Raw genomic sequence first — 25,701 nt, forward strand, 5'->3', positions numbered from 1 at the left:
TTTTGTTTGTGGAAATTTCAGTGTTGCAGGCTGTGCTGACCTTGTGCAACCTACTGCTTCCATCTTTAACCATATTTGGGAAACAACTAGAAGGTTGCAGCAAAATGGTCAGACATGCTCATCACTTCACTCAGTTTATTGTGCAAACTGCCTTCCTTCCATGTTGCCCTTACATTATGAAAAAAGCACAACAGAAAATGCCATCCCAAAGTGAAAAGAGTTTATTTTGTTGACAGATGCAAAAGGACAGACCAGAGAATTGAACGTCTCTGACTGCACATCTTTCATCTAGTCGATAGTCAAACAATCAAACATTTGCCCCCTGTGGACAGTCATAGAACAACCTGCACATCCCAAAGAGAGCACCTCAGAGAAACATAGGTGAGGATTAAATAAAAAAATAAAATCAAATCAAACGGCTCCCGATTCCTGCAGAGTGGTCAGTTCTTGTTTGCTTTATGACCTGGAAAGTTTACCTGGACCTGTCCTCTCCATTAATTCCTCAAAAATAAGATAAGAGAAAAGCCAAATCAAAAATAAGCAAAAGTAAATTACTAAAATGTTCACTTAAACAATTTTATTGAAAATAAAACATTTGCAGCTACAATGAAAATCATCTTATGTTCCATACATGAGCATCTTGGATCTGCAAAAACAAAAGTGTAGGAACTGTAAACACATTCGCAAATAAATTACCAGAGGTTCTGCTACAGAAATGTAGCTCTATCAAATCTACAATTAAAAGCACACAGACCTATTTCTACATTCATTTCCATTGACACATTTCATAACATTAAGCCAAGGACACTTGTACCTACAAACTGGACTGCAGGATGCACACAAGTTCCCCACAGTCCTCTAGCCCTCTGCACTATTGCTTTCTACATTATTACTGACTTCTAGAGAGAAAACCTGATGAACACAGTCATGGTGCATAAGAACAGCGTGTTGGTAGTTAAAAAAAAAAAAAAAAAGCCAGATAAATCGCAAACAAATAATTATTAGAGAAAACGAGCATTACACCCTGCAAGCAAAACAGTGAGTTTTTTAAAAGAACAGAATAGAACTCCACACACACAAAAAAGTGCAAGAAAGCCAGAAAATATCATTTTGAATAAAGACTAGAATGTAAAACCTAACAGGTTTATTAAGAACTGTAAACTTCAGTCTCTGACCAACACAATTGTTCCATACCAGTCCAGCTGAACGATGCAGTCCAATCATTCAATTCATACATCAGCACAATCTAAGAGACAGAGATCATATCTGAATGGGAAGAATGTGTGAAGTGCTTCTAATCATCTCAGTATGTCTCTGATGAGTTACATGTATTATGCCTACCTCTGATTTTTTTTTTTTTTTTAGCTGGGCTGCACTATGAGAATTACAGTAACACAGAAATACTGTAAATATCTTAGGTTCAGAGAATGAGCTAGTGCAGTGTGCATGTGCATCTATTTGTGTTTACTCAGTACATTTTCTCTGCTCTTGAGGAAGAACCATTTCCAGTGTGCGTGTGGCTTGAAAGTGCTGTAACATTGGCCTCTACCACACAACTACACATGGTGCTACAATGCAAAACACACTGATAGTGGCGACATTAGAGTAACATCAGAGTAACACTGCGGGGACACTGACAGGGGCCAGAGCCACGGCTGTGCATGACACGAACACTGAATTATAGCAACTTCAGGCATTTAGTATTCGATAATCATCCTTCTTTCTCTTCAGTTTGCTCGTAGCTCCACAATGAGGCAGTAACATCCTACATCTTCACCTGACTTAACCTAACAGTCTGTTGGTAATCAAGTTTGAATGCACCGTCCCTTTAAGTGGTACTTCAAGGTCAGGCGCAGAGCTGAATAAAAGGGATGGTTTCCGCGACAACAGAGACATACGATAAGGCAGCGTTTGGCATTTCATCAGAGTGGCATATATGCAGTAAGGACAGTACATATCCCGTTCATTACACCTGAAAGCACTGGCAGCGATGTGCGTGCGTTAGCTCAAGCAGGACGGGGGGAGGGGAGGGCACTGACTGACTGACACAGATGGGGAGTGGGGAGCCAGCATGTTAGTGCGTGCCTCTGCTCTTACACTTGTCAGTAAAGTGCGGAAGACACGACAGGAGGCACAAGCAGATTCAGAACCGACCGATTCTGCTTTCTATCCAGGTTGTTTCTCTCCCTTTCTCTGTCTCACTCCATCTCTAGAATCGGCCTATTCAAGCAGCACGTTATATGTTTAAAATGCGATAGGTCCCATTAATGTGATGGGAAAGGAAGAGCAAAAAAGACAGAATTTGGTAAAATGAGTTATTTTGAGCATCAGAAACTATTCACCATAGCTTAAAGACCACACTTCCCCTTTGACTGACCGACAGTTTTGGTAACTAGCTGGACAGCTGCACCTCTGAGACATCTGTGGCAGAGAGTGAACATCAGCTGATGCAATTTAAATAATATTTCTCCTATCAGAATAAGACTTCAGGGAGGAGGGGGCATCCCCTAAGCCCTGCCAATGCAGGGATGTACCTGCCAAGTGTGGACCCCACACAGAGATCCAGGTGTATTTGGATACAGTTAAGCATGCCAAATATACATCATGTCCTCTGCCTCTTCAGTAATACCGGTTGCTGTACTCTACATTTACATGATAGCAGTAGCGGTGCAGGGTTGCGACATCTGCCCAAGGTTTGTGAGGGGGTTAGTGAAAGGTTGGATGAGCACTGGCAAGGTCACTTCATCTTGGAGCGGACCTGCAACAGCGAAGGCGTTTGCTCCATGATGCGGACAAGCAGAGTGTCAATGTAATCCTCTAGATCTCTGATTAAAAACTTCATCTTCCTTATCTCCACCTCTCGCTTCTCCAGCAACACCCTTCGGCGCTCATACTCTTCCCTCTCCTGTTGGAGCACAGCATCTCGCTGCACCAGCAGGGACACCAGCTCACTGTGATTCAGATGGTAGTAGGAACCACCACCCTCCACTAGGGGCTGAGAGACAGTGAAAAAGACATTACAATAAGTATCTTGATCTATATCAAGTTACTTTGCAGTGCTGAAACCTACATTCATTAAGCAATTTCATACAATCACTGACCCATCTGTTGCTATAGTTTACTAAAGATAACACAGGTTTGCATCATCTCTGTTTCAACACACTTTGCATCAGGTCTCAAGAACACCTCTAAACAAGACTGTCATCAAAACACTATTATTGGTTTGTGTTAAGTAACTAAAAGTGATGTCCTGGGAGATCATATATGCTATGTATTATTTTAGTTCATCTGTTTTAAGAGGGTAGGCAGAATGTGTCAGTTTGTCCAGTACTGGTCTTAACGTGGCCTTTTTCCACTGATGGATGAAAAATTACACAAGAACAGATGAACTTGGTATATACATTTACTAGCACCCTACATGTTTAGCACATACCTTACAACTGGCACCCTAAAATTGTAGCCAAAAGGATTCTATACAGCCTAGTACTGAAAAAAGGGTTCTTTGACTTGTTATAATAGTGGAAGGACCATTTTTACAACTGTTTTTTAATTCATGCATTGATGCATGCAAATGATTGAGTGATGAACCATCTTTTTAACAGAATATCCCTGTTTGAACAGTTAGATCATCGGTTGATACTGAAATTCATTTATTATGTAATTTTATGTCCACAAAGAAAACTGGTGACATTGTATTGCCAAACTACACCCTAGTCTGGGAGTAACAGAGTTGCCAGCAAAACAGCGTCTGGCTTTGGGGGATTAAATGTCTTGGGATTTGAATTTCTGACTGTCTGGGCACTACTACTAGGTTCAGTAGATTTGTTAGTGCAGGGAAATCATCAAATTTTAAGGACTGCAGTCCACTAGGCATGGCCACCAGAACCACTGACCCAGCACTTTTCTAAGTACTAGGGCAATGCCCCACCAATTATTCTGTGAGTTTAGGCCAATTTCAATATTAGCTTGTGAAAAGCTCAAAAAGTATAACTCACTGGGACTATGGTATGTGTTTAATGTTTTGGCCAAGTCACGGAGGTGCCGCTTCTGGAGATGTGGTACCACCTTTGCTCCATGATCAGAGCTGGTACCCCGATTAAAATCTAAGGCCAATATAGTCATTTCACTGAGACACTAATAGCAATGTTCTTTTCTTCTGTTCGTCAAATTGATATGACACCTCATGGTATCGGTTTTCAAATCTATTCATACCTTCTTTTCAGCATCTTGGTCTCCATGGTGACCCCGGCCAGGGTGAATGGTAGACTTTAGCTTCTCTAACACAGAACGACCTTCTGACTTCTTGTCATCTGGAGGTGTGAGCGGCTTCACTGGGTGTGGGCTGTGAAATTGCAAGATGGGCACATCGAGATATGAAATTATTCAGTAACAAAGCAAATACAAATAAAATGTTGCAGGTTTTGTGTGTTACGTTCCTACAAGACTGAAACCAGTGCATCCTAGGGAGCAGTCACATAGTACTCTGGTGAAGAGAAAATCCATGCGTGTTAGTCACAGTGATTAGCCTGAGTATTTAACAACGCAAGAAATGTCCATAGTAGTCTTCTATATTGTTAACTAAAGTGAACCCACTCAAACCACCACTGCAGCAACCACAACTGAATGTGTGCATTTCAGTGTGTATCACAGGAAATATGATCGGAAAGTCAGAAAGATTGTGCATTTTGTGGAGAAAAAAGGAAAGAAGGAAAAACCGTTAGTCCAGTATTAATGTTAGAAAACTCCCCAACCACCATGTAACACTGTAGATTTAATTATTCCTGGTGGAGCTTTTATGTGCTTTTAACATGGTAAGCTGATCAAATAATTCTTACATGGCATAAACTGCGTTGTCCCTGATACGCAACACATATAAACTCCATCCAAGGATTTGGGCAGGATGAGTAATGCATATTTTATAGACCTGTAAAGCCTCTATTTATTTGAAGTTTTGTGTATATGAAATATAGAACACAGAAATTGCATTACCCATCCATCCACCCTCAGTCTGATTCATCTTGACCACCAACCATTTAACCTCACCTGCTGAGATGAGTGGGCACCTGATGCGTTTCCTGGGAAAAAGGGGTATGCGATACATGCTGTGTAGGCTGAATAGAGGCAGCAGCCAGCACAATACTTGGTGATGAATTTGCTGGAGTAAAGGGTGTTACAGGAAAGGGGAAAAGGGGAAAAGCATTAGTGCTTACTGCCATTTGTGGTGTGGAGGAGGCCAGGGGTGAGAGGTCAAGCAAAGAAAGGGAAAAGTTTGAGTAGACATCACGCCCTGACGGCAGGGTCGGTCGATCCTGGCTTGTGGGTTCAGGAAGTGGTTCAACTGTATCAGGCCAGCATCTAAGACTGTCCAAGTAGGGCTTCATGTTAGGAACATCAGTAGATGCTGCCTTTGTATTTTTACTTGAGTTCGAAGTCTCAGTATAATAAGGACAGAACACCATATCAGCGCAAGGCTCAACAGGCACAGGGTGTTCAAGAGGATTTGTGTTCGCAGTATGTGCTGCAGTGTTGTCGGGCACAAAAATATTCTCCAGGAGCAAATCTGTTTTAACTAGGTCCTGGGTAATGCTAAAGGTTGGCTCTGATGATAAATCCGAGCCACATATATTCTTGGCTAACTGACAAAAATCTTGGCTGACCCTATGGTCCTGTATGGCACGTGTGTAGCTTTTGTTATCCAACAAACATGTTTGCAGGTCTAACTTCAGAAGTTCTTCATCTGGTGCTGCCATCGTCCTTTGAGAGGTATCAACCTTTGACAAAGTTTCCTCCTGTAGCAAGCCATGGTTTAACATCACATCCACAGGAGGATGGCATTTCAGTACTGCTTCATTGGTATTACTATCCATTGGGGCCTCTTCTATGGTGTGACAGTCTACTAAATCATTCTTTGAAGGATCAGATTTGGGCGTGAAGATATGAAATACTGGTGGGTTTGAGGCATTATATTGAGAAAACATCTCAACATTTTTTGGCTCTTGAAAGAGCTCAGTTCTTTTTTGGTCATACTGTATTTCTGGCATGCTCCTCTGGGCTAGGGCAATTATTGGCAAGACCTCTTGAGATGAGACACATTTTGGCTTGGCTTCTTGAAAAGGGTCATGTTTTGTCTTAGGTTCCAAGGGCTCAGAGAGGGAGTTTAAATTGTGCTGTGACCTGCAGGTGAGGTACTGCTCTGAGTCTGCACTTGTATACAGGCTGTGCAAGAGCATGCTGACAGGAGGCAGTGCTGCATTGAGATTTAGCGCAGCTGGCTCTGCCTTCATGCTCACATTTTTACTAAGTGGATGGTGACAACCTACAGACAGAGTCTGTCTGCCATTGTGCAGTATCTCTACCTCCGGATGTCCGCTATGAGTGCCAGAAAAAACATCAACCTTGAAGTCGTCCTTGGATGGATCAGGTTGCCAGTCACAGATTTCCTCCTTTATCCAAGGCACATTGCCTGAGACTCCGGGAGAAGTCAAGATGACGTCCAAGTTATCAATCAGTGAGCCTGCTCCAACAAAACTAACTTCACTTCTATTTAAGGACACACACACTTGCTTGCCTACAGCATCTTTCTCCTCCATCACAACTCTTGTTTTTAACACACAGTCAATGGTTCCTGAAGTAAATGACAACTCTAAAGGATCTGCTGCTGTATGGGCAAGAAGAGAATCATTCAAATGGGGTCTGTCTTTATTTGCAGACTCTTTCAATTCTACATCCCTTTCATCCGTTTTGCCACGATCATCTGATTTGAAACTGCTCATCCCCGTTTGTGATGGCTTTGATAACTGAAGGTCAAGATTTTTGTCTGATGTGCCCAAAGTTATGATGGTAGGTTCCAGGGTATCACCTGAGCTAAAGTGTTTACAGGAAGGCACAGATGTGGTGAGGGTTTCTACAGACTTATCAGCATCCTCATCTGTCAACATTTTGGAGGAAAGGTTGTTGACCATTTCATGATCGGCCTTTATATCCACTGTAAGGCCTTGAGGATCTAGAGACTTGCAGCCAAGGGCTAAAACCTCAGGAATAACAAATGCCTCAGATAATACACTGGATGATGTGCTGCACAGAGATGATATCTGAGACTCAAAACTCAAAAGCTCGGTGCCTGAGACTGCAATGGCTTTGTCCTGATTAACAGAGCAGCCTAAAATTGCAGGGTAAGGGCAGGCTAATGCATTCAGTTCAGAGAACTCTATGCTCGAGTTCTGAGGCAAGGAGGAGTCAAAGTCAGACAGTGGAGCTTCCGGAACAACAGAATCGAGGTCACTAATGAAAACGTTGAAGCAAGTTTCACTTCCTGAAGGGTGAGGAAGTATATTAGAAGGCTTTAAATGATCTATAATCAAAGTGCATGCTGGGCTAGTGTTACTTCCCAGAGCAGCACCCTTATTAGACACAGTCAGCACATTCACAACACACGGAGGTTTTGGGCTAGGTGGTTCAATCAGTGCAGGTGGGAGATTATTTGTCAGAGTCTCAATCTTTAGGTGCTCTGAGGGCTTTAATCCATCACTAATGAAGTTGTCCCAGTCAGAATCTTTCTCAGATCGGGAAATGGTTGGATTCACACAGTGATTGTCTAATAAGTCAGTTTTGTTTGAATCTGTGGTCATGTCTGATGCTCTGTCAGCTGGGTATTCATTTGTATTTCCAGCATTAGCTAAAGCTGGAACTAGGGTGAGGTTCCTTGTACTGGAGAGATGTGCCTCAGGTTCCCAGGGGGAGGGGCTAAAGAGAGAGGGTAAATCAGTTATCGGATTATATGTACACAGCTCCTGGAAGAAAGGATTCTGCTTCAGAAGAGAAAAGAAAGGGTTGGCAGAAGAAAGAAATGGGGGTGAGGTGAATGGGTTAGTGTGTTGGTGAGTCATGCCCTGTGAGGGGTCAGTTGGGGTGAGGGGTGAAGGGGGCATGGTTGCACTGGAGCTGGAGTCTGCAAGAGGAGCAACCAGCTGGCTGTGAAAGGAAGACACAGAGTCCACACCATTAGTGACTGCTGTCCCAGCAGTTTAACATTTACACATTACATTCCAGGGATGTAAATGATTAATTTGTGCTTGCTATTGCAAGTGCAGTATTGTTCTAAGACAGTGGCATTTTTAACAAAAAAAGGCAATTAGTTTTGTGAACAATTCTAAGCAACACTGCAGATGTAGAAGACCCAGGCTGCCATTATTAACCTGGTACAACAGTTCAGTTAATTGTAAAACAGAGACAGGACAGTGGCTCTGTAAAAGCCTGCTACTCATCTACAGTATTGCAGGAGGTAACACAAACCCTCACACAGAAAACAAACCCATGTTCAAGGATCAAAACGAGTGCATGTGAGTGAAAGAGAGTGAGTAAGTGAACCATGCTACATTTGCTCTATATTACAGCACTGCACAGAGCTAGCACTGCTGAGCTAAGAAACGCCATAATGATCATCCAGCCATATCAGAAGATGATAGAGCAGCAGAACCAGAGAGACCATAGAAATGGAAAGAAGGCTGCATCCTAAAAGTAATCAAGGTTAGTGAAATACCATTTTCTATGATGTATCAGAGTCATACTGATGCATACACACTTTAATTACCTTTCCATGGAAATACAAACATGATTGACTGAGCAACAGTCTTCAACATCAATAAACATAATTTGCATATTGCATATAAGAAGTTTCATGAATTCATTCAATGAGTCCTGTCAAACTTCAAATATATTTAACAATATTCATAAACAAACTACAATATGTAGTGAGAAATGTTTCATGAATTCATGAGTAGCATATTCGCTGTGGTCATGCTCTCAGGAAGATACTACAAAAGGTTGTTCGCATGGTGCCCAAGTGTAGCCACTGATGTATGTACGCCGATCATGTATTACATTATGACCACCTCCTTGTTTTTATGCTCATTGTTCTTTTTTTCCCCCCAACTCCACTCATTACATAGGTGCACTTTGTAGTTCTACAATTACAAACTCTAATCCACCTGTTTCTCTGTATACTTTGTCAGCCCTCTTTTACCATGTTCTTCAGTGGTTAGGACCCCCATGGACCCTCACAGAGCAGGTACTATTAGGGTGGTGGATCATTCTGGAGTTTTTAAACACCTCTGTGTCACTGCTGGACTGAGAATAGTCCACCATCCAAAAACATCCGGCCAACAGTGTCCTGTGGGCAGCGTTCTGTGACCACTGATGAAGGACTAGAGGATGACCAACACAAACTGTGCAGCAGCAGATGAGCTATCGTCTCTGACTTTACATCTACAAGGTGTACTGAAAAAGTAAGAGTGTCTAATAGAGTGGACAGTGAGTGGATACAGTGTTTAAAAACTCCAGCAGCACTGCTGTGTCTATGGACTACAGTCTGTAATTGTAAAACCCCAATTCCAATTAAGTTGGGACGTTGGGTAAAACAAAAAAACAATACGATTTGCAAATTCTTTTCAACCTATATTCAACTGAATACACTACAAAGATAAGATATTTAATGTTCAAATGGATAAACTGTTTTTTATAAATATTCACTCATATCGAATTTGATGCCTGCAACACGTTCCAAAGAAGTTGGGACAGGGGCAACAAAAGACTGGGAAAGTTGAGGAATGCTCAAAGAACACCTGTTTGGAATATTCTGCAGGTGAACAGGTTAATTGGAAACAGGTGAGTGTCATGATTGGGTATAAAGGGAGCATCCCCGAAAGGCTCAGTTGTTCACACCAAGGATGGGGCGAGGTTCACCACTTTGTGAACAACTGCGTGAGCAAATAGTCCAACAGTTTAACAACAACGTTTCTCAATGTGCAATTGCAAGGAATTTAGGGATTTCATCATCTACAGACCATAATATCATCAAAAGATTCAGAGAATCTGGAGAAATCTCTGCAAGTAAGCGGCAAGGCAGAAAACCAACATTGAATGCCCGTGACCTTCGATCCCTCAGACAGCACTGCATTAAAAACCCACATCATTCTGTAATGGGCTACCACATGGGCTCGGTGAACACAGTTCGTCGCTCCATCTACAAGTGCAAGTTAAAACTGCTATGCAAAGCGAAAGCCATGTATCAACAACACCCTTTTACCGTAGTAAAAGAGTGTGGGTACTAGACTGGCCTGCCTGCAGTCCAGACCCGTCTTTGAAAACGTGCGCTGCATTATGAAGCGCAAAATGCGACAACGGAGACCCCGGATTGTTGTACATCAAGCAAGAATGGGAAAGAATTCCACCTACAAAGCTTCAACAATTAGTGTCCTCAGTTCCCAAACGCTTATTGGGTGTTGTTAAAAGTAAAGGTGATGTAACACAGTGGTAAACATGCCCCTGTTCCAACTTTTTTGGAACGTGTTGCAGGCATCAAATTCAAAATGAGTGAATATTTGCAAAAAAACTAAGTTTATCCCTTTGAACATTAAATATCTTGTCTTTGTAGTGTAGTGTGCAAATCATCGTATTATGTTTTTATTCATGTTTTACACAACGTCCCAACTTCATTGGAATTGGGGTTGTAGAACTACAAAGTACACCCCTGTATTAAGTGAAGCTGATAAAATGGACAATGAACACAGAAACAAGGACAAAGTTATGCCTCATCGGTGTATGTGCATGTGTGTCACACTTAAGCCTACATTTAAGAAATGAATCACCATGCCAAGCAGGTGTGTATACACAATGTACTTTCTAAATGGTAAATGCACACACCAAGGACAGGAATAACAAGCGCAACTAGTTAAGATCATTGCCCAAAAATAATTGAGACTTCTTTAGAAACCCACTGTCACACCTCACACACACGCACACAGTTATAAAGAAACATCAAATCCGCCATTTCTGGTCACCTCTGAATGACAGGAAACAAACAGAATGGTGAGGACAGAGTGATAGAATGTATTAGAAACAAGGGATAGAGAGGGACGGAGAGAAGGAGAGAAAGGGATAAATACACAGGCATTCAGGTCTCCAGGGCAACACCCCTCTCTGCAATGCAGATGCTAGTCACAGCAGTAACCGACAGCACATACACATGGCCCGTCTCCTTTATTACCAACTTTTTTTTTTTTTTTTACCTCTTTGTAATACATAGGCAATATTGCTGTTTACCTGGGTTTACTGTCCTTTGAGCTGAACCATCCTCTGTGTTTTCCTTCTGTAGGTGGCTGGCCATGGCCTGTTTCTGAGCCTTTCCCAGCAGACTCATTGCCCCGCCCATGTGAAAACAAGCCCCGCTTCTTCTTGCTTTGAACTTCCGTCTCAGAAATAGTCTTGTCCACCTCAGGTTCATCAGAAACCAACCCAGCATGCTCCAGAGCAGCAGCAATGGCAGCTTTCTCTTCTTCTCCTGGTTTATCAAAGGACCAGCGGCGCCCATCTATTGGGCCTCCACCCTTATGCTCTTCCCCACGGCGAGAGATGTTTTGCAAGGAGAGGGAGAGCGTAGAACCCCTCTTCAGCAAGCCTAGTGTAGTCAGCTGATGCTCAGACCTGGGCTTAGACTCCACCTTAGGCAGCTGGCTCTGAGGTTCTGCGCTGGGTTGGGGTTTGGGTTCTGGAAGTTTTGCTGTTTGAGCCTGAGTCAGTTTGGTTTTCTCTGGTGAACTCTTCTGAAGTGGAGTTTTGGTTGGCTCTTGTTGTGTCTGTGGCTTGGGTTGCTGTAGAATCAGCGAGGGCGGTTGGTGAGTGAGTGGAGATGTCTCCACTGGATTGCCATTCACACAGACTGAGGGCAGGAGAATGGGGGTGTCATTGTTGTTTGTTAGGGAACGAGGCACCGGGATGCTAAAGTCACACGGCTCGTCAAACACATGCTTGACAGGAGAGACCTGCGGTGAGGGTGCTACTGTGTGCTCTGAAGAAGTGAAAGAAAGTTTCATTCAGTTACAGAGGTGCAATAACAATTTTTCTTACAACATAAAAATATGCATGGTTTTTGGGACCAAGTGTCCATACACAAACAGTAAAATGACAAAATAACCTTGAGGCTTGTTTTGTTAGTCCTCATTCAGCAATATTGCTTTTAAAATAAAGTTTGCTAATTGTTACAGTTTGGCCTTTGGGCTACAATAATGATTGTTGTAAATTTAGTGTAGGGTTTTGGAACAACTTGAGGCCCACAGTCGTGAGAACATGGGAAAATAAACAGTGATTTTTAGAATTAAACAGGTGAAACATCTTGCTATACCAGTCAAACACAGTGTGAGAACAGCACAATATGGAGAGTTTATCCAGACCAAAAACCTTTTGAGATTCTGTACCAAAAGTATTATCTAACTTTTTTTTTTTTTTTTTTGCCTGTCTTGTCTGGCAGATTTGCAATCAGAATTATGGTCAGACTGCGTTACTGTGCCAAACAAATTTACTTTTCCAAAATGAGCACTATAGATTATATACTAATCTATAGTATTATCTAACTAATCACAGTTTCGGACAGCTGATTAATTTATTATACCACATTTTGTATTTCATTTACATATGCCCTAATGACAGCCATTACTTTCAGCCCATGGTAACTGGCACTCTCTGGTCAGATTTATTCTGCACTTTGGGTGAATATGGGCTGGTTCTGGGCAGTTGGACAGACTTTTGTTGGGCTCTGGGCAATTTTGGACTCAAAACATGAGGTGGTTTAGGTTGGGTCAGGTTCAGACAGAATTTTGTTAGGCTTGGATCATTTTCAGATTCAAAATGCTAGGCTACATACTGGTTCAGGTTGGGCTAGGACAGGATATCCTCAGGATATACTTGAGTTTGAATAAATCTTGGGTCTGAATAAAACTGTACTAAATATCAATGAGTAATAATGTAGTAATTTAAATTCTAGAACCTCAAATCTCCAAAGCAGTTTAGTATGAGAGGGGAGAACATTTCTTTTATTAATCATTTAATGCAACATGGATGGTTAAGCCTTTCTCGCAAAACTATATTTGTCTATTTATTATAAAAAAACATTCACAAAATGTAAATGGCAGCTGACGTTTTTTTTTTCTAAATACTGACAATATACCTGGGCTGTTGTCTGCAGTCAGGTTGCTGCTGTTGCTGGGCGAGTTGGAGAGATCAGAGACCACCACACTAATGCCAGCAGTGGGACTGAGGCTGCCCCCTCTGGAAGATGACTCGCTGCTCTCGGAGCCCAGAGAGGTGCTGGAGCGCGTGTCTGAAGACTTTCTTAATCTTCCCCGCAGGAAGAAGCTCCTCATCTTACTCCTTCTCAGCTCCCCACCTTCATCGTCCTCATAGTCTTCCTCTCCACCTCCATCACTGGGCAGCCGTCCCCTCATCCGTGCCAGCGCCCCATAGCCCCCAGGGACAATGGCTGAGGAGGACTCTTCATCTCCACCACGTTTTTTGGCTCGAATCCGCTCTCGCAGTTTGCCAAAGGCAGATCGTGGCTTGTCTTTCATAGAGAGGTCATACATGCTAGCTGTAAGGTTGTGGCGAGTAAACTGCACTGTAACCTGCAGCTCTCCCCTCTCCTTCTCCTTTTTACCAGTCTTAGAGTGAAGCTTGTGCCATCTGGAGAAAAAAAAAACAAATGAATTAATTAATAGAATGAAAATGGGTGAGCATTTGTTAAATTTGCCTCTCAATGAATCCATCAATATGACAGTTTTCCATAATTACTTGAATAAAATGACTGAACAACACTGAATCTTTTGGGTCAAAGCATTAAGCTCCATCCCACACCATTTAAAACATTTTAATCATGTTTGTTTTGTTTGTGTCTCAATTATGTGTTACTCCACAGATTCTGGTGTTTTTGTTTTCAGTAACACACAAAGGGTTTCGTCCACCCAGTGCAAATAAAGACTAAATTCTTTATTTAGCAACACAGTTGAATACTGCTAAATATCAATAGTGAGGAGAAAAGAAAAATAAGCATGTGTATTCTTCAAATGCATACTGTAGCTGGACATCATTACACTGCAATATAAAAACACCAGTCTATTAAATAATAATAAAAATATTCTTTATAATATATCCCACTTTACCCAAATTCAATGTATTTAGAGCTGTTCATAAACAGAGCCTTAGATTACAACTCTGAGAAGGAAACAAGTCTTGCTCAATGCACATAATGATCCAGATCTCCATAAAGAGATCAGATCTCTGAGGAGGCAGCATTTCCTTTAGTAGAGGCCAGTACATCGTTGCACATCCCTAACAACCAAAAGACATTTTTCAGTAACAGAAATAGTTAGTTACATCAGTGATGTACAATAATACCTGAATCATTTATTTCTTGTACTCTGCAAAGGCAGAATATTTAGACAATGCTGTAAAACTACAAGAATAAAAGTTACGTTTCTACATTTTATAAATGTTTACATATCGCCAGATATAAACATGAAAAATATATGCATCAACTTATATTGGCACATCCCTAGCACCTTCACCTCCAAAATAAACAATGATTTAAAAAAAAAAAAAAAACACACAACAACATGCTCATATTTTTGGGCCTACAAAAAGGTAAAAAAAGAATTTAGTTTCATTCTTTTAATGTTTCATTGAAGAGTTACTGTTACGCTTGGTGTCATTTACAGAAAGATCACTGTACACAAACCATCATATAGCCCCTATAGAGCAGATATTATTTGGCTGGTGGATCATCCTCAGCACTGGTGGTGTGTTAATGCATGTTGTGCTGGTATGAGTGAATCAGATACAGAGCATACATGCATGGAGAGACAGACAGACATACAAAAACAATAAATCAATGTTTCTCAGCTCAATTCTTGAAGGCCACCTGCATTTTACTGCTTCCCTGACTCCTGACTTCGAAGGGTTGCCACATAAAATACTATTTTCTGCATTTCTTTGCTGTGCTACTGCTCACCTTTGTATTGTGACTGCAGCACCTGCTGTAGGACTGAGCACGCAGCCAACAGCCCTGCAAAATGGTAAAACCAACTGCTGAATGCTTGTGTCGATAAAGTCAGCAGTGATGAGCTCTACAGCATCTAGATTCCGCAGCTTTAATATGAAACGAATTTCACTGGTTAAGCGTGAAACAACCTGTCAGTCTTAAATATTTTTTCTCTAAATTGGGCTGAGTATTTAGAGAAAATACATAAGACTGGCAGTTAGTCGTGGTTGTCTTATGTAAACAGCACATGGGTGTTCAGTTGCTTCTTATTGGTCTGACTTATGGCAGTTCACAAGCTCAGTTTTATTTAGTTAAATTTTCCCAGTTAAAGAGAAATTACACTGATATTCTAAGCTTTCTGCACAATTAAAGGTTAAGATAAAGTTATTAGGTTAACAAAGTCATTCAGAGTGGTCTGATGTGAAATAATCTGTTCTAAAGAAATGAACTGAACAGAAAAAGCTCCGTCATAAAGTTATTACATGAAATAAACTGTAACGCTCGACACCTTGTTTTTAGTCAAAATTTTGTGATAGGGTTTTGACAAACTCATTCATGGCACAGGAGCACATGAAGTCTGTTGTAAGGCAAAACAGAACAAATATTTTTTCACCATCATCAACATTATTACAGATAAAAATACATATAAAACCCGTTTCCATCACCACTATAAAGAAATCTGAGCACTTAAGTCAAACCACTCTGAATGACTTTTTACATCTCTAAGACTCAATTATGCAGAATTTTTTTTTAATCTCTAACACTTGTTTAAAAATATTTAAAGTTAAAATTGCACCACTTTAGAAAATCACTTTAGACCTAATTTTTGGAAATTGTGATTTCAGTATTTAAATGATGAATCGTCGCTGTGCACCACACGCAAAAGATGGTGGCAGTACATTTTGTCTTATCGCTGATCATTTAATCACTGATGTCTATTTGAAAATTACTTCTCTTTGCCAAAATTGCATGCCAGGGTCACTTTCTGATGGGGCTAGCGAACTGGTGACCAACTTACTTAATCTATAATAAATCAATAAATCTCAAGAAGGTAACAATGAACTGTGAACTTCAACCAGTCAAGCTATAAAGACATCATTAACTTCCTCATGAAGTGTCTTAACATCCTGTGTGAACATAAAAATACATATTTTCTTAACACCTTTCCTGCCACCATCACATCTAGCCTGAATGCAAAATATAGATTCACTTCATGATCTTATTTATAACATACCACATCACCAAAGCATGGGGCATTCTATTCTTTTGAGCTTCAAAAGCTATAAAGGAATTATCCTCAAGAGAATGTGGTAAGAATGTGGGTTTTATTGCATTCTTCCTTCACACCACATACATTAACTCAAAGCAAAGCCTTATGAAAACCAAATGTCACTTTAAAACTCATAACAGGGTTCTGCTGTCCACCCCTTCTTTGCCCTGCAGGTGGAAGTGTATCATTACTGTACACTTATCTGTGGGTTACATCACAGACAATAAATGACTTCTATTGTCATTAACCCCCTTTAGGTACACTCTTTTAACATGACCAAGTATATAATTACATGGTGCGAACAGGACACATTCCTATTTTTCCAGCTATGTACAGGATTGTGTACACATATGCATTAATATGCACAGATGCTCTCTCGCTCTCTCTCTCTTCCACACACACTTACACAAATGCTGACAAATGCAGAACCAAGAAGGGCTCAGCTTTCTGACCATCAGCAATATTGATCTGCAAAACTGTGCAATATACACATGCATGCACACAAATAAGCATTCCTTATAAATTAGCATGCCCAGAGACTAATATCAGAACACCCCAGAGAAAACATTTTAATTAAACCTCTCTGTGTCTCTCAACTCATTGTTGTACACTTGTACCTTTACATTATGTAGTTTCTTCACAAACACTCAGCACAAAATGCGCAGCACCCCAATGTCCTAGATATTTCCTCCCATGTATTGCAATGTTGCTATGGTTACTGGACTGTAGCACACCAACTGAAGGTGACACTGGGAAATGACGTTTAAATGCAAATGAATCAATTTATGTATGTTCATGTCAAGCAAAGCTGCATGAAAAGTACATGGCTGCCAAGTGCAGTTTATACTTCCTTAAAAATCTTGCATTTGTCTCTCTTCAGTTATCTGCACTCATTAATTTATCTCCCATTCAAACTCAGCTTGATCAGGCAACAACTGCCAGTGATACAAAACTTTTCTTTTTGTCTGCACAGGCAGAAATACACCTTTGGGCAGGCTGGTGAAAGTGGGTGGGCCAACTTGGTAGATCCAATTTCCAAAGGCGCTAAAGCAATATTGTTACATAAGGCTACAACCTATTCCTGACAGTCATATAGTCATCACCCTACAGCCTATATACAGCCATATAGTCATTACTCTACCTATTCCACTGCTTCAGTCCTATGGTGATACAAAACAATTGCAAACATCTAGAATGCAGGATTCACGTAAACCCAACCAACAATGAAACATGCTGCACAATAAATCCGTAAGCAAGTTAAAATCAGAGAGCTGAGATGAACAAAGACATTTGGGGGGGGGGGGGGGGGGGGTTGAAAAATAAAAAAAAAATTATCTCCTAAATATCTCCATAGTTCCTCTCAGACAACAATGAGATTACATAGAAAAACACAGCAGACTTTTGCTTTAGTCTCCTGTTGCTCAGACATTTCTCCTGAGCAAAAGAGCTCAGAAATGTCACGTGTCACCCTTTTGAGTTTTAGCAGAAACCACAATAAGGTGCTAAGATCAGACAAGATATTATCTGCAGCTAAATTCTCATCTCTCCTTATCTGTCCTGAATCTCATGTGTCCCTTTCGTCTAATGCTATTTTATGGGTAGAAAACTACATTCTCTATGGAACAGACTCTCGCAATTACATCTTAACTGCAACTGGAGAGTCAGCCCCAACACTGGGGCACTGAACTGGAGGTTTGGGGCAATGGAGCTAGTCAGAGCAACATTAGATGTTATAGAACATCAGTGCTAAGGTAGACACATCGTCTTTTATACAAGGTCTTTTAGCATACTATAATGAAACACTAGAAAGAATAATATCTGCACAAATACATTTCTCTTTATATACAATTTTTCCCATCTAAAATGTGTGTGTTGAACAGTACTGTTTATTCCAACTGGCTCATTAGTTAGCCAGCTGATCAACATGCTTCTGCAACAGTCATCATTAGACAACAAATTAAAATGACTTCTAGAGAATACAGTAACCCAGATAAAGTTTAGTTTACCTTAGATCTAGGGCAACTCTCCCTCTTAATAGTTTTGTCTTTAAGCTGTGAGGTCCTCCACATAGTTTAGTACAATATTTTTTTCAGATTTTGGGGAAAAAAATACAATCAAAACCACCATCTAGATGATCAGAATAGTGCAGGTAATGCATTACAGGTTCCTCAGCAACACCTTTTCACCATGTCTTATTCATGGCCACAGTCATTCTCACTGCAGGTTTGTTCTGAGGTTTTTCGTTCAAAAAAATAAGCTCCTTTTCTTCAAAGCGTTACAAGTAAAATAACTTCATGTGTTTGCCAATGCATACCCCTTCGTTTGCCACACCTTTTTGTTTTGTTAGACGCCACGTTTTGAATCATCATCATCCACCCATACATACCACACTGAAACCGTGTCCTATGGTAGATTATTTTGTATGTCAGTGAAACATCCTTTACCATCAAAGTAGGTAATTCTTGTCCCTGTTAAAGGACAAAATGCACCAAACTCTTCAACGACAGGCAGAAGTTTGGCCTGCGAAATTACTGCTGCAGAAACTGAAACACACCCATTTGCCCTTCCTTGTTAAGGAAATATACTTGTACACTGACGTTGCCAGATTCTCTGTCTTCTTGTAAGGATAACATTATCATACCACCTCAAAACATGAAATTAATCTGGGCAAACATCTGACCTCTACACAAACAAAAATATCAAAGACTCCATTTCCATAATCTTCAGTATCTCTAACAGGAAATCAAACATTCTCTTTCGCTCTCTGCTCTACAGGGGTACAGTTTTACAATAATCTATTATACACAAGTACTATATAGGGTAGTGAACAGAGAAAAGCCTTTCCACTCAAAACACTTGCCGTTACACTGTGCCATGGATGTGTCTTCATGTTAGTGAGATAGTGACAGGTTTTTTTTTCACGTTTGGAGAGTAGGACCCAATGCTCAAATATAATCTAGTTCTCATCTTACTGGGTTTGTGTGTTCAGCCAGGATAACACTATAGCTGAATAGTTGCTAAAACAACTGCTCTGGTAAAACAGAAATATTAAAAGGGGAAAGGTGAGAGGGGAAATGTCTGTAGATATTTTTTTTTAGTTTGGTGATGCTGCCAGTGTGCCAATGTGCTACCAAGTAATAACAGCAGTTACGGCTGGGTGTTGTTTAAAAGAAAAAGAAAAGACAGAAAGACAGTTGATACTGATTTCTGAATGATCAAACATGTGGTGGGGCGGACATAACACAAGGAAGGCTGGATCCATGGACCTACGCTGCTGGCGCCAAATTTTGACCCTGCCATCTATGCAAAAATCAAGATTCATCAGAGCAAGCTACATTTTTTTCAATCTTAAACTGTCCAGGTTTGGTGAACCTGTGCCCACCACAGCCTCAGCTTTGTGTTCTTGGCTAAAAGAAATGGAAACTGGCATGGCCTTCTGCTTTTGTAGCCCATCCACTTCAAGGTTCAGTGTGTTGTGCATTCTGAGCTGCTCATCTGCTCACCACAGTTGTACAGAGTGGTTATCTGAGGTACCATAGGCTTTCAGCTCGGTTTGGCCATTCTCTGTAACCTCTCTCATCAACAAAACATTTCCGTCTGATCTCCTTCTGTCCGCTCACTTAACGTTTTTCTTCACTGCACCATTCTGAGTAAACTCCAGAGATTGTTGTGCATGAGAATTCCAGATAAGGAGTTATAGAAATACTAAAAACGAGCCCATTAGGCACCAATAATCATGCCATGGTCAAAATCACTGATGGCTGATGTGAGCATTACCAGAAGCTGCTGGCCCATTTGTGCACAATTTTATTTCCTGCTCTGCTGCCACACAATTGGCTGATTAGATAAGTGCATGAATGCGTAGATGTATAGGTGCTCCAAATAAAGTGCTCTGTGAGTGTATTTACAGCCTAAGGATAGCAGACCAATCAAGAAACAACACCACCAACACCACCAGCAAAGAATATAATTTTGACAGCTAACCTGCAGTCTAGCTCTTGAAACAAGCATGCTTATTGATTGACTTACTCTGTTTACAAACTGCATAAATGTGTTTGTGTCTGGATCATATCTGGATAAACTTCCAGTTCTATTTGCACTTTTCACTAAAACGTGTCTGCAGCGTAACCAGATGAGAAACAAATTATAATTTTCCTGGCTGCCTTGGTACTGACATTGAGAAATAGGTGACAGTTTTGAAGTAATTTGGTAGGTGTCAAAAAGTACTGAAATTTAATACCCAGCCACCCTACTAGCAGCTACCCAACAGGTCAGATGGTGAAACTTGACGGAAAATACACTCATAAATAAAATAAAAGATTTTTCTTCTAGCAATGCCATAGAAGAGTTTCTTGTGGTTCTTTTTAAATTTTCCTTTTAATGTATGGTTTATTTGGAAAAACTACAAAATGTGACAAACGTCTGAAAAAAAACTTTTGAATCTTAAAAGAACCTTCTCACAATGTAAAGGTTCTATACCAAGAGTGTAAGTCTGGTTATCTACACAAAAACAGCTGATTCAACTTGTGTGTTAATTGCCCAGTTTAGTGACTGTGCTTGAGTAGGGGAACCACCAAACTGTGCTGGACACCAGCCCTTAAAGACCACACCCCTGTCCTATAGTAATGAAACATTTTCCTAGAACCATACGTCCAAGCCAAGAACCATTTAGGAACCTTTTTTAACATAGCTTTTTGGAAATTCATAATGGTATGTTAAGAGTTCAAATAAGCTTGAAGCTAAATTTGATCAACAAACCCTTTTCCAGACCATAGACCAAAACAGCAGCCCAGTCTGTCTCCCTCTCTCTCTCTGCCCACTCGCCCCACACACTTCTCCATCCATCTAGATCTTCTGTGTCTATAATACTTATTTTATTCCCACTTCAAAGTTGAGCCACACAGCTCTACCCACTGTGGTTAGACAGGTGACCACATCTCTGAAGAACAATATGAGACATTATAGCCCCATTCGAGCAGGCCTGCCTTCATCCACACCACAAGAACCAATGCAGGAAACTGGGCAAATACTGTTTTTGACCCACATGTTAGAGTTGACTACTGAAGTGTTAAACTATCCAACATATGCTAATACATACATTAATTGCTGTTTCGCTTGCCAGGCTACACTTTCTCACACATAAGATGAGGTTTCTGACAATCAGGCACAATCTGTAGGCTACATGTTTCACACACACAAGTAGGGGAAACACCAATGTGAACCAGAAGTGACAAAATACAGAATGTGACTCAAACTGAAAACAGAAAAATTCACACAGACAGACAAACCATGTCCTGCAGACTGAAACAAGCAAACATTCAATGTATTTAAAAATGACCCCATGTCGGTTCTCCTCGGCTATTCTTACTGGGTTAGAAGCAAGAAAAACAGGCTGTATCACTCCAGTCTAAGAGGTGAAACTCTACCCTGTGGACTTCATTATATTACTGACTCCTGATACCCCACTTAGCTCTATTTCTGCTCTTTCTAATCCAAGTAAGGAGGTTTTTAAAACGTGTATCAATGCAAGAGGACGTTTATTCTGAGTCACGACTTTCTTACCAACCAAAGTGATTTCCTGTTTCCTGGACCTACACAGGAAGTGGCGAGGATGAATATTTATCTTGATGCACGTAGACTTCTCACACAAATAAACAAACACATATAAACTTGTGTATATAACAGATCTTCATCTTACTTAAAGAAATAATCCATCTAAAATAAATATATAAAAGAACACTGCCATATCGGTTTGTAAACAAGTCAATTTACCTGGTTTTGTAAACTCGTCATACTTGGCTCCTGTGCCCAAAAAAAGTCTCTAAAGTGAGTCTTCCTGGTTTAAAAACCATGAAGTTCCCCTTCCTAACTTGAAGGTGGAAATAAATAAGAAAAAAAAATTCTTTTTGTAGTGCTTAGAGATGGGCTTTTTGATTATTTTCACCAGTAAAAGTCTGACATCCAGTCAAGGTAAGCGCTATATCAGGTATGCAGCCTAGCACCACAGCAACCAGGATTTGTTGCGCAACATAGCGATTTCCAATGATTGTGTGATTCATTTGCATAATGCATGCTGGGTATTGTAGTGAGAACTCAAAGTCATGTGAACTGTTCCAAAGTGATTAAGCTGAAGAGTACAATGCTGCCCCACAGAATAATGCATAACACTACAACATATTAAATTGTAGTTTTAGGTAGAAATGCCCTTCCAACGTAATTTGAAAAGGGTTTCCAGACACTGACTGAAGAGGGGGCCTTATCCTGATACAATTTAGAGCAAGTCAGACAGTCTCCAGACCTATGGACACTGATTTGCTACAGCAGTCTAGAAACTTTTCAAGCTAATTCTGTTCGGAAATCCTTCAGGTATAATTTAGCTGATGTCAATGTGAACAATAGCAAATATGGAAATATAAAACACACAACAGCATGCTCTTTGGGGTAGCACTGATGGTAGTATATTAAAAGTTTGTATTAAAATTGGATGGCATGCAAACTGTATAGCACAATAAACATCTGATTTGGTGCTCTTCTTGATAAAGATCTTAGTGACCTCCCTCTGCATAGCTGCTTGCTATTTGCAAAGTACCAGGCTGACTCAGTGGAGAACAAAGTGAAAGCTTATGAGAACACTGTACTGCAGCCTTTTGCAGAGGTCATCACTGCAATATTGATTAACAAACAACATATTGTGGAGCACTACCAAGACGTTTATGAGAAGTGGTCAGTATTAAGACCCAGCACCTAGTGAGCCGTATTCAATGTGTGGTTGCTTACACTGCACATCTTGCAGGCCAGGAAACAGTCAGAGCGGCAGTACATGCTAAAACGTCTTCTCTAAGCACTCGAAAAGAGGTCACTACGTACTCAAAGGGAGAGGATTTGAACACCTAATTCAGTTTAATCTGACTGAAGGCTCTTTGTTTGTCACCAGATCTGAAGGCCTGTGAATCAGAAAGAAGCTGTGTTAGTGAACCATTCTGAAAACAGCAGCATCATAAGGATGCTGACTGAGACCTGCTTTCATTCTGCATTACGATTACATAATACAAAAGCTGACACAGCAGAATACTGAAAACGGGCTGCTCATCATCTCCATGACATCAAAGAAACCGTGCATCAGACACTTCACATTCAGTTTACATGCTGTGACCTTGAGGGCAGATACAGGTTTAACTGAGAGCGGAATGAAAAACACAGACGACATGCAGCTGCACTGTCAGGATCACTGAGTGGCCTCCTTCACTAAAATCCCCCCTCAGCAACTGGAAACTGAAAGGAGGAGGGCGTGACTGCGGAACTAAGGATTGCAGCAGTGTGTAGGGAGATCCAGCACTGAGAGCGTGCGTGATGCTCATTCGTTGCCAATAGAAACCCAATGCTGACCATGTTTACACACCACCATCTACCTCTGCGACTGTTCTGCAGGCTTACACGTTCACCTGGAGCTCACGCACCGCGGTGACTAAACAAATACGCAATCCCAACGAGAGAACAGAGGACAAACCTACTCGTTTTTCATGCATTTACGCTGGTGGAAGGCCTTGTCCAGCGGGATCACGGCCTGGCCCAGGAACACGTCGAGGCCGATGAGCGCGCGGTGCATGACGGTGAGGGTCAGGTCGCAGCTGCCCGGGGCGCACGCTTCGCGGCCTCCCCCCTCGAGCGCGCCGGGCTGCAGCTCGAACGAGCACTCCTCGCCCCACTCGGGCTCCGTGCTCTTCTCCATCACGCACGTGGAGTACTTCTCCTTGCCCAGCTGGATGACCGTGTACGCGTCGCTCGTGCCATGCTTGCCCTTGGCGCGCAAGCCGCGCGCGCGGATCACCAACACCTGCACGTGCGTGGGCACCCATCTCTGCTCCTCGTCCGCTGCGTTTACCGAGCACATGGCGGTGGCGGTAGCGGCGGCGGCGGCGGGGGCGCGCGCGCGGCGCCCGGAGACATAGAGGGCGGACTGAGGGGAAGAGTCTGTCGCGCGCCCGCGAACGAAGCCCCCGTCCGCCGCCGCTGCTCCTGCTTAGCCGTTAGCAGCTCAGTCTCACGCTCTCCAGCATTATTTTTACAGCTTCTTCCTTCGGAGACGTACAGTCCTCCCTCTCTCGCTTTCTCTCTATCGTTGTATCCGCGTGTTTCTTCTCTCGCTCGATGTCGCTCTCCTCCTCGGCGCTACAGCCGGTCCGCTGCCGACGTCACTGCTTTATCCCCTCCGCAGCACGAGGAAGGAAGTGCGTGCTCACACTCTGCCAGGAGCCTGGACTTCACTTCAAAGCGAGCGTTTAAAACGCCCTCGAGCTCGAAATCCACAAGCCGCTGTATTTCGACCGCATTTCCTTTGATGCTTTACACGCGCTGGCGAGCTGCTGCTGAGCGGTGGAAGGCGGTGGCGGAGTCCTGCCGCCCTGCGATGACATAATACTGCAGAGGCCCAACGAGCTGAGGGAGGACGGGCGGGTTTTTGTAGGGGGAGAAGCAGTGAGTGAAAAACACTACCGGCTCGAGCCGTGAAGGCTGGGGCTGAGAACGTGCAGGAGAAAGACGACGGTGTTAGTTCTCGAGGAGCAGCCCGGCCGGGGGCTGATCACATTGTGATCTGAGTGCACTTTGGGCAAGTTCCCAAAATGCCCGGGTGTGGCTGTACAAATGCTTCACATTACATTCTGTAAAAACACTAATATGCTCTCCTCCCTGTTGTGATGAGCATTACCTTTGCATACCACACCAACCCAACTTAAATCTCTTAGGAGCACTGTCTGACCATCCTCCCTCCTGACTAGAGACGATGGATTGACAAGGTCTCATTGCAGACAGTAAACTTTAGCCCAAGCGCAGTATTTACTGTATTTGCCAGTATGTACTGTACTGTATATTGAACCATGGACACCCAAAGACAAATTGAACGCATAAACAGTTTTTTTGCATGGTCAAATGGTTCTCTGTGAAGAAAAAATAGTTTTATGTAGTTCTTTAAAGACCTCTTTTAAAATGGTTCTCTATAGTGTCAAAAAAGAGTAAAAAAAAACCCTTTCTAATACTATACAGAACCCTTTTTGCCACACCATTAAAGAAGATGGCTCTTCAAGTGTTCATTAGTAAAGAAAATGGTTCATATATAGAACCATAAACACTCAAAGAACCCTTTGCATGAATTAAAGTTTCTTTGCATCATGAAAGGGTTCTAAATAGTTCTATCTTGAACCTTTTTTTAAAAGAAATCTGTATTACATTGAAAAGGGTTCTTCTATTGATACAAAATCAAGCTTGTTACAGTAGAATAATAGACTAGAATAAATATTTGTGGTTCTATATAGAACCCTTTGCAGAAAGGTTCTATATAGAACTCTCTACAGTATGTTCTCCATCAATCTGAAGAACCAATCTGAAGAAAGGGTTATTTGAGTGTTAATGGTTCTATTTAGAACCATTTTCTTTATTAAATCTTTAAGAGTGCAAGATGGGACCACTGTAGGGCCTCCACAGATCAGATATTCTTTGTGTCATGGTTCATTCACATGCTAAGTGTAGAATAGTGTATCAACCAGTCAACAGCAGTTTAGAAACTGAC

At 41.6% G+C, this 25,701-nt stretch overlaps 1 protein-coding gene across 3 annotated transcripts; it reads right to left on the reverse strand.

The window, feature by feature from the left end:
* Positions 1–203: 203 nt before the first annotated feature.
* Positions 204–24,776, reverse strand: rab11fip5a (RAB11 family interacting protein 5a (class I)). 3 transcript variants are annotated; one of them, XM_037538688.1, is made up of 6 exons: positions 23,648–24,776; positions 13,001–13,512; positions 11,101–11,845; positions 5,044–7,971; positions 4,213–4,342; positions 204–2,995 (listed from the first exon to the last, which is right to left on the reverse strand). In XM_037538688.1, exons 1-6 carry the CDS (start codon positions 24,025–24,027, stop codon positions 2,738–2,740), a joined length of 4,953 nt encoding a protein of 1,650 aa, XP_037394585.1. In that variant the 5' UTR covers positions 24,028–24,776; the 3' UTR covers positions 204–2,737. The 3 variants fall into 3 exon arrangements, with proteins under 3 accessions (XP_037394585.1, XP_037394586.1, XP_017576922.1); XM_037538689.1 differs by lacking the exon at positions 23,648–24,776 and adding an exon at positions 21,909–22,050; XM_017721433.2 differs by lacking the exon at positions 5,044–7,971 and having other exon boundaries at positions 23,648–24,718.
* Positions 24,777–25,701: the final 925 nt, after the last annotated feature.

The sequence above is a fragment of the Pygocentrus nattereri genome, chromosome 5 (genome assembly GCF_015220715.1).
Source record: "Pygocentrus nattereri isolate fPygNat1 chromosome 5, fPygNat1.pri, whole genome shotgun sequence".
NCBI lineage: Eukaryota > Metazoa > Chordata > Actinopteri > Characiformes > Serrasalmidae > Pygocentrus > Pygocentrus nattereri.

Bases quoted from the DNA above. Each gene is read 5' to 3' on its own strand.
- rab11fip5a (XM_037538688.1), bottom strand. From the start codon at position 24,027: ATGTGCTCGGTAAACGCAGCGGACGAGGAGCAGAGATGGGTGCCCACG. The intron at 13,513-23,647 runs GTAGGTTTGTCC...TTTTTTCTCCAG, and splicing joins CGTAAATGCATGAAAAACGA to ATGGCACAAGCTTCACTCTA. The intron at 7,972-11,100 runs GTAAACAGCAAT...TTCCTTTCACAG, and splicing joins TCAAAGGACAGTAAACCCAG to CCAGCTGGTTGCTCCTCTTG.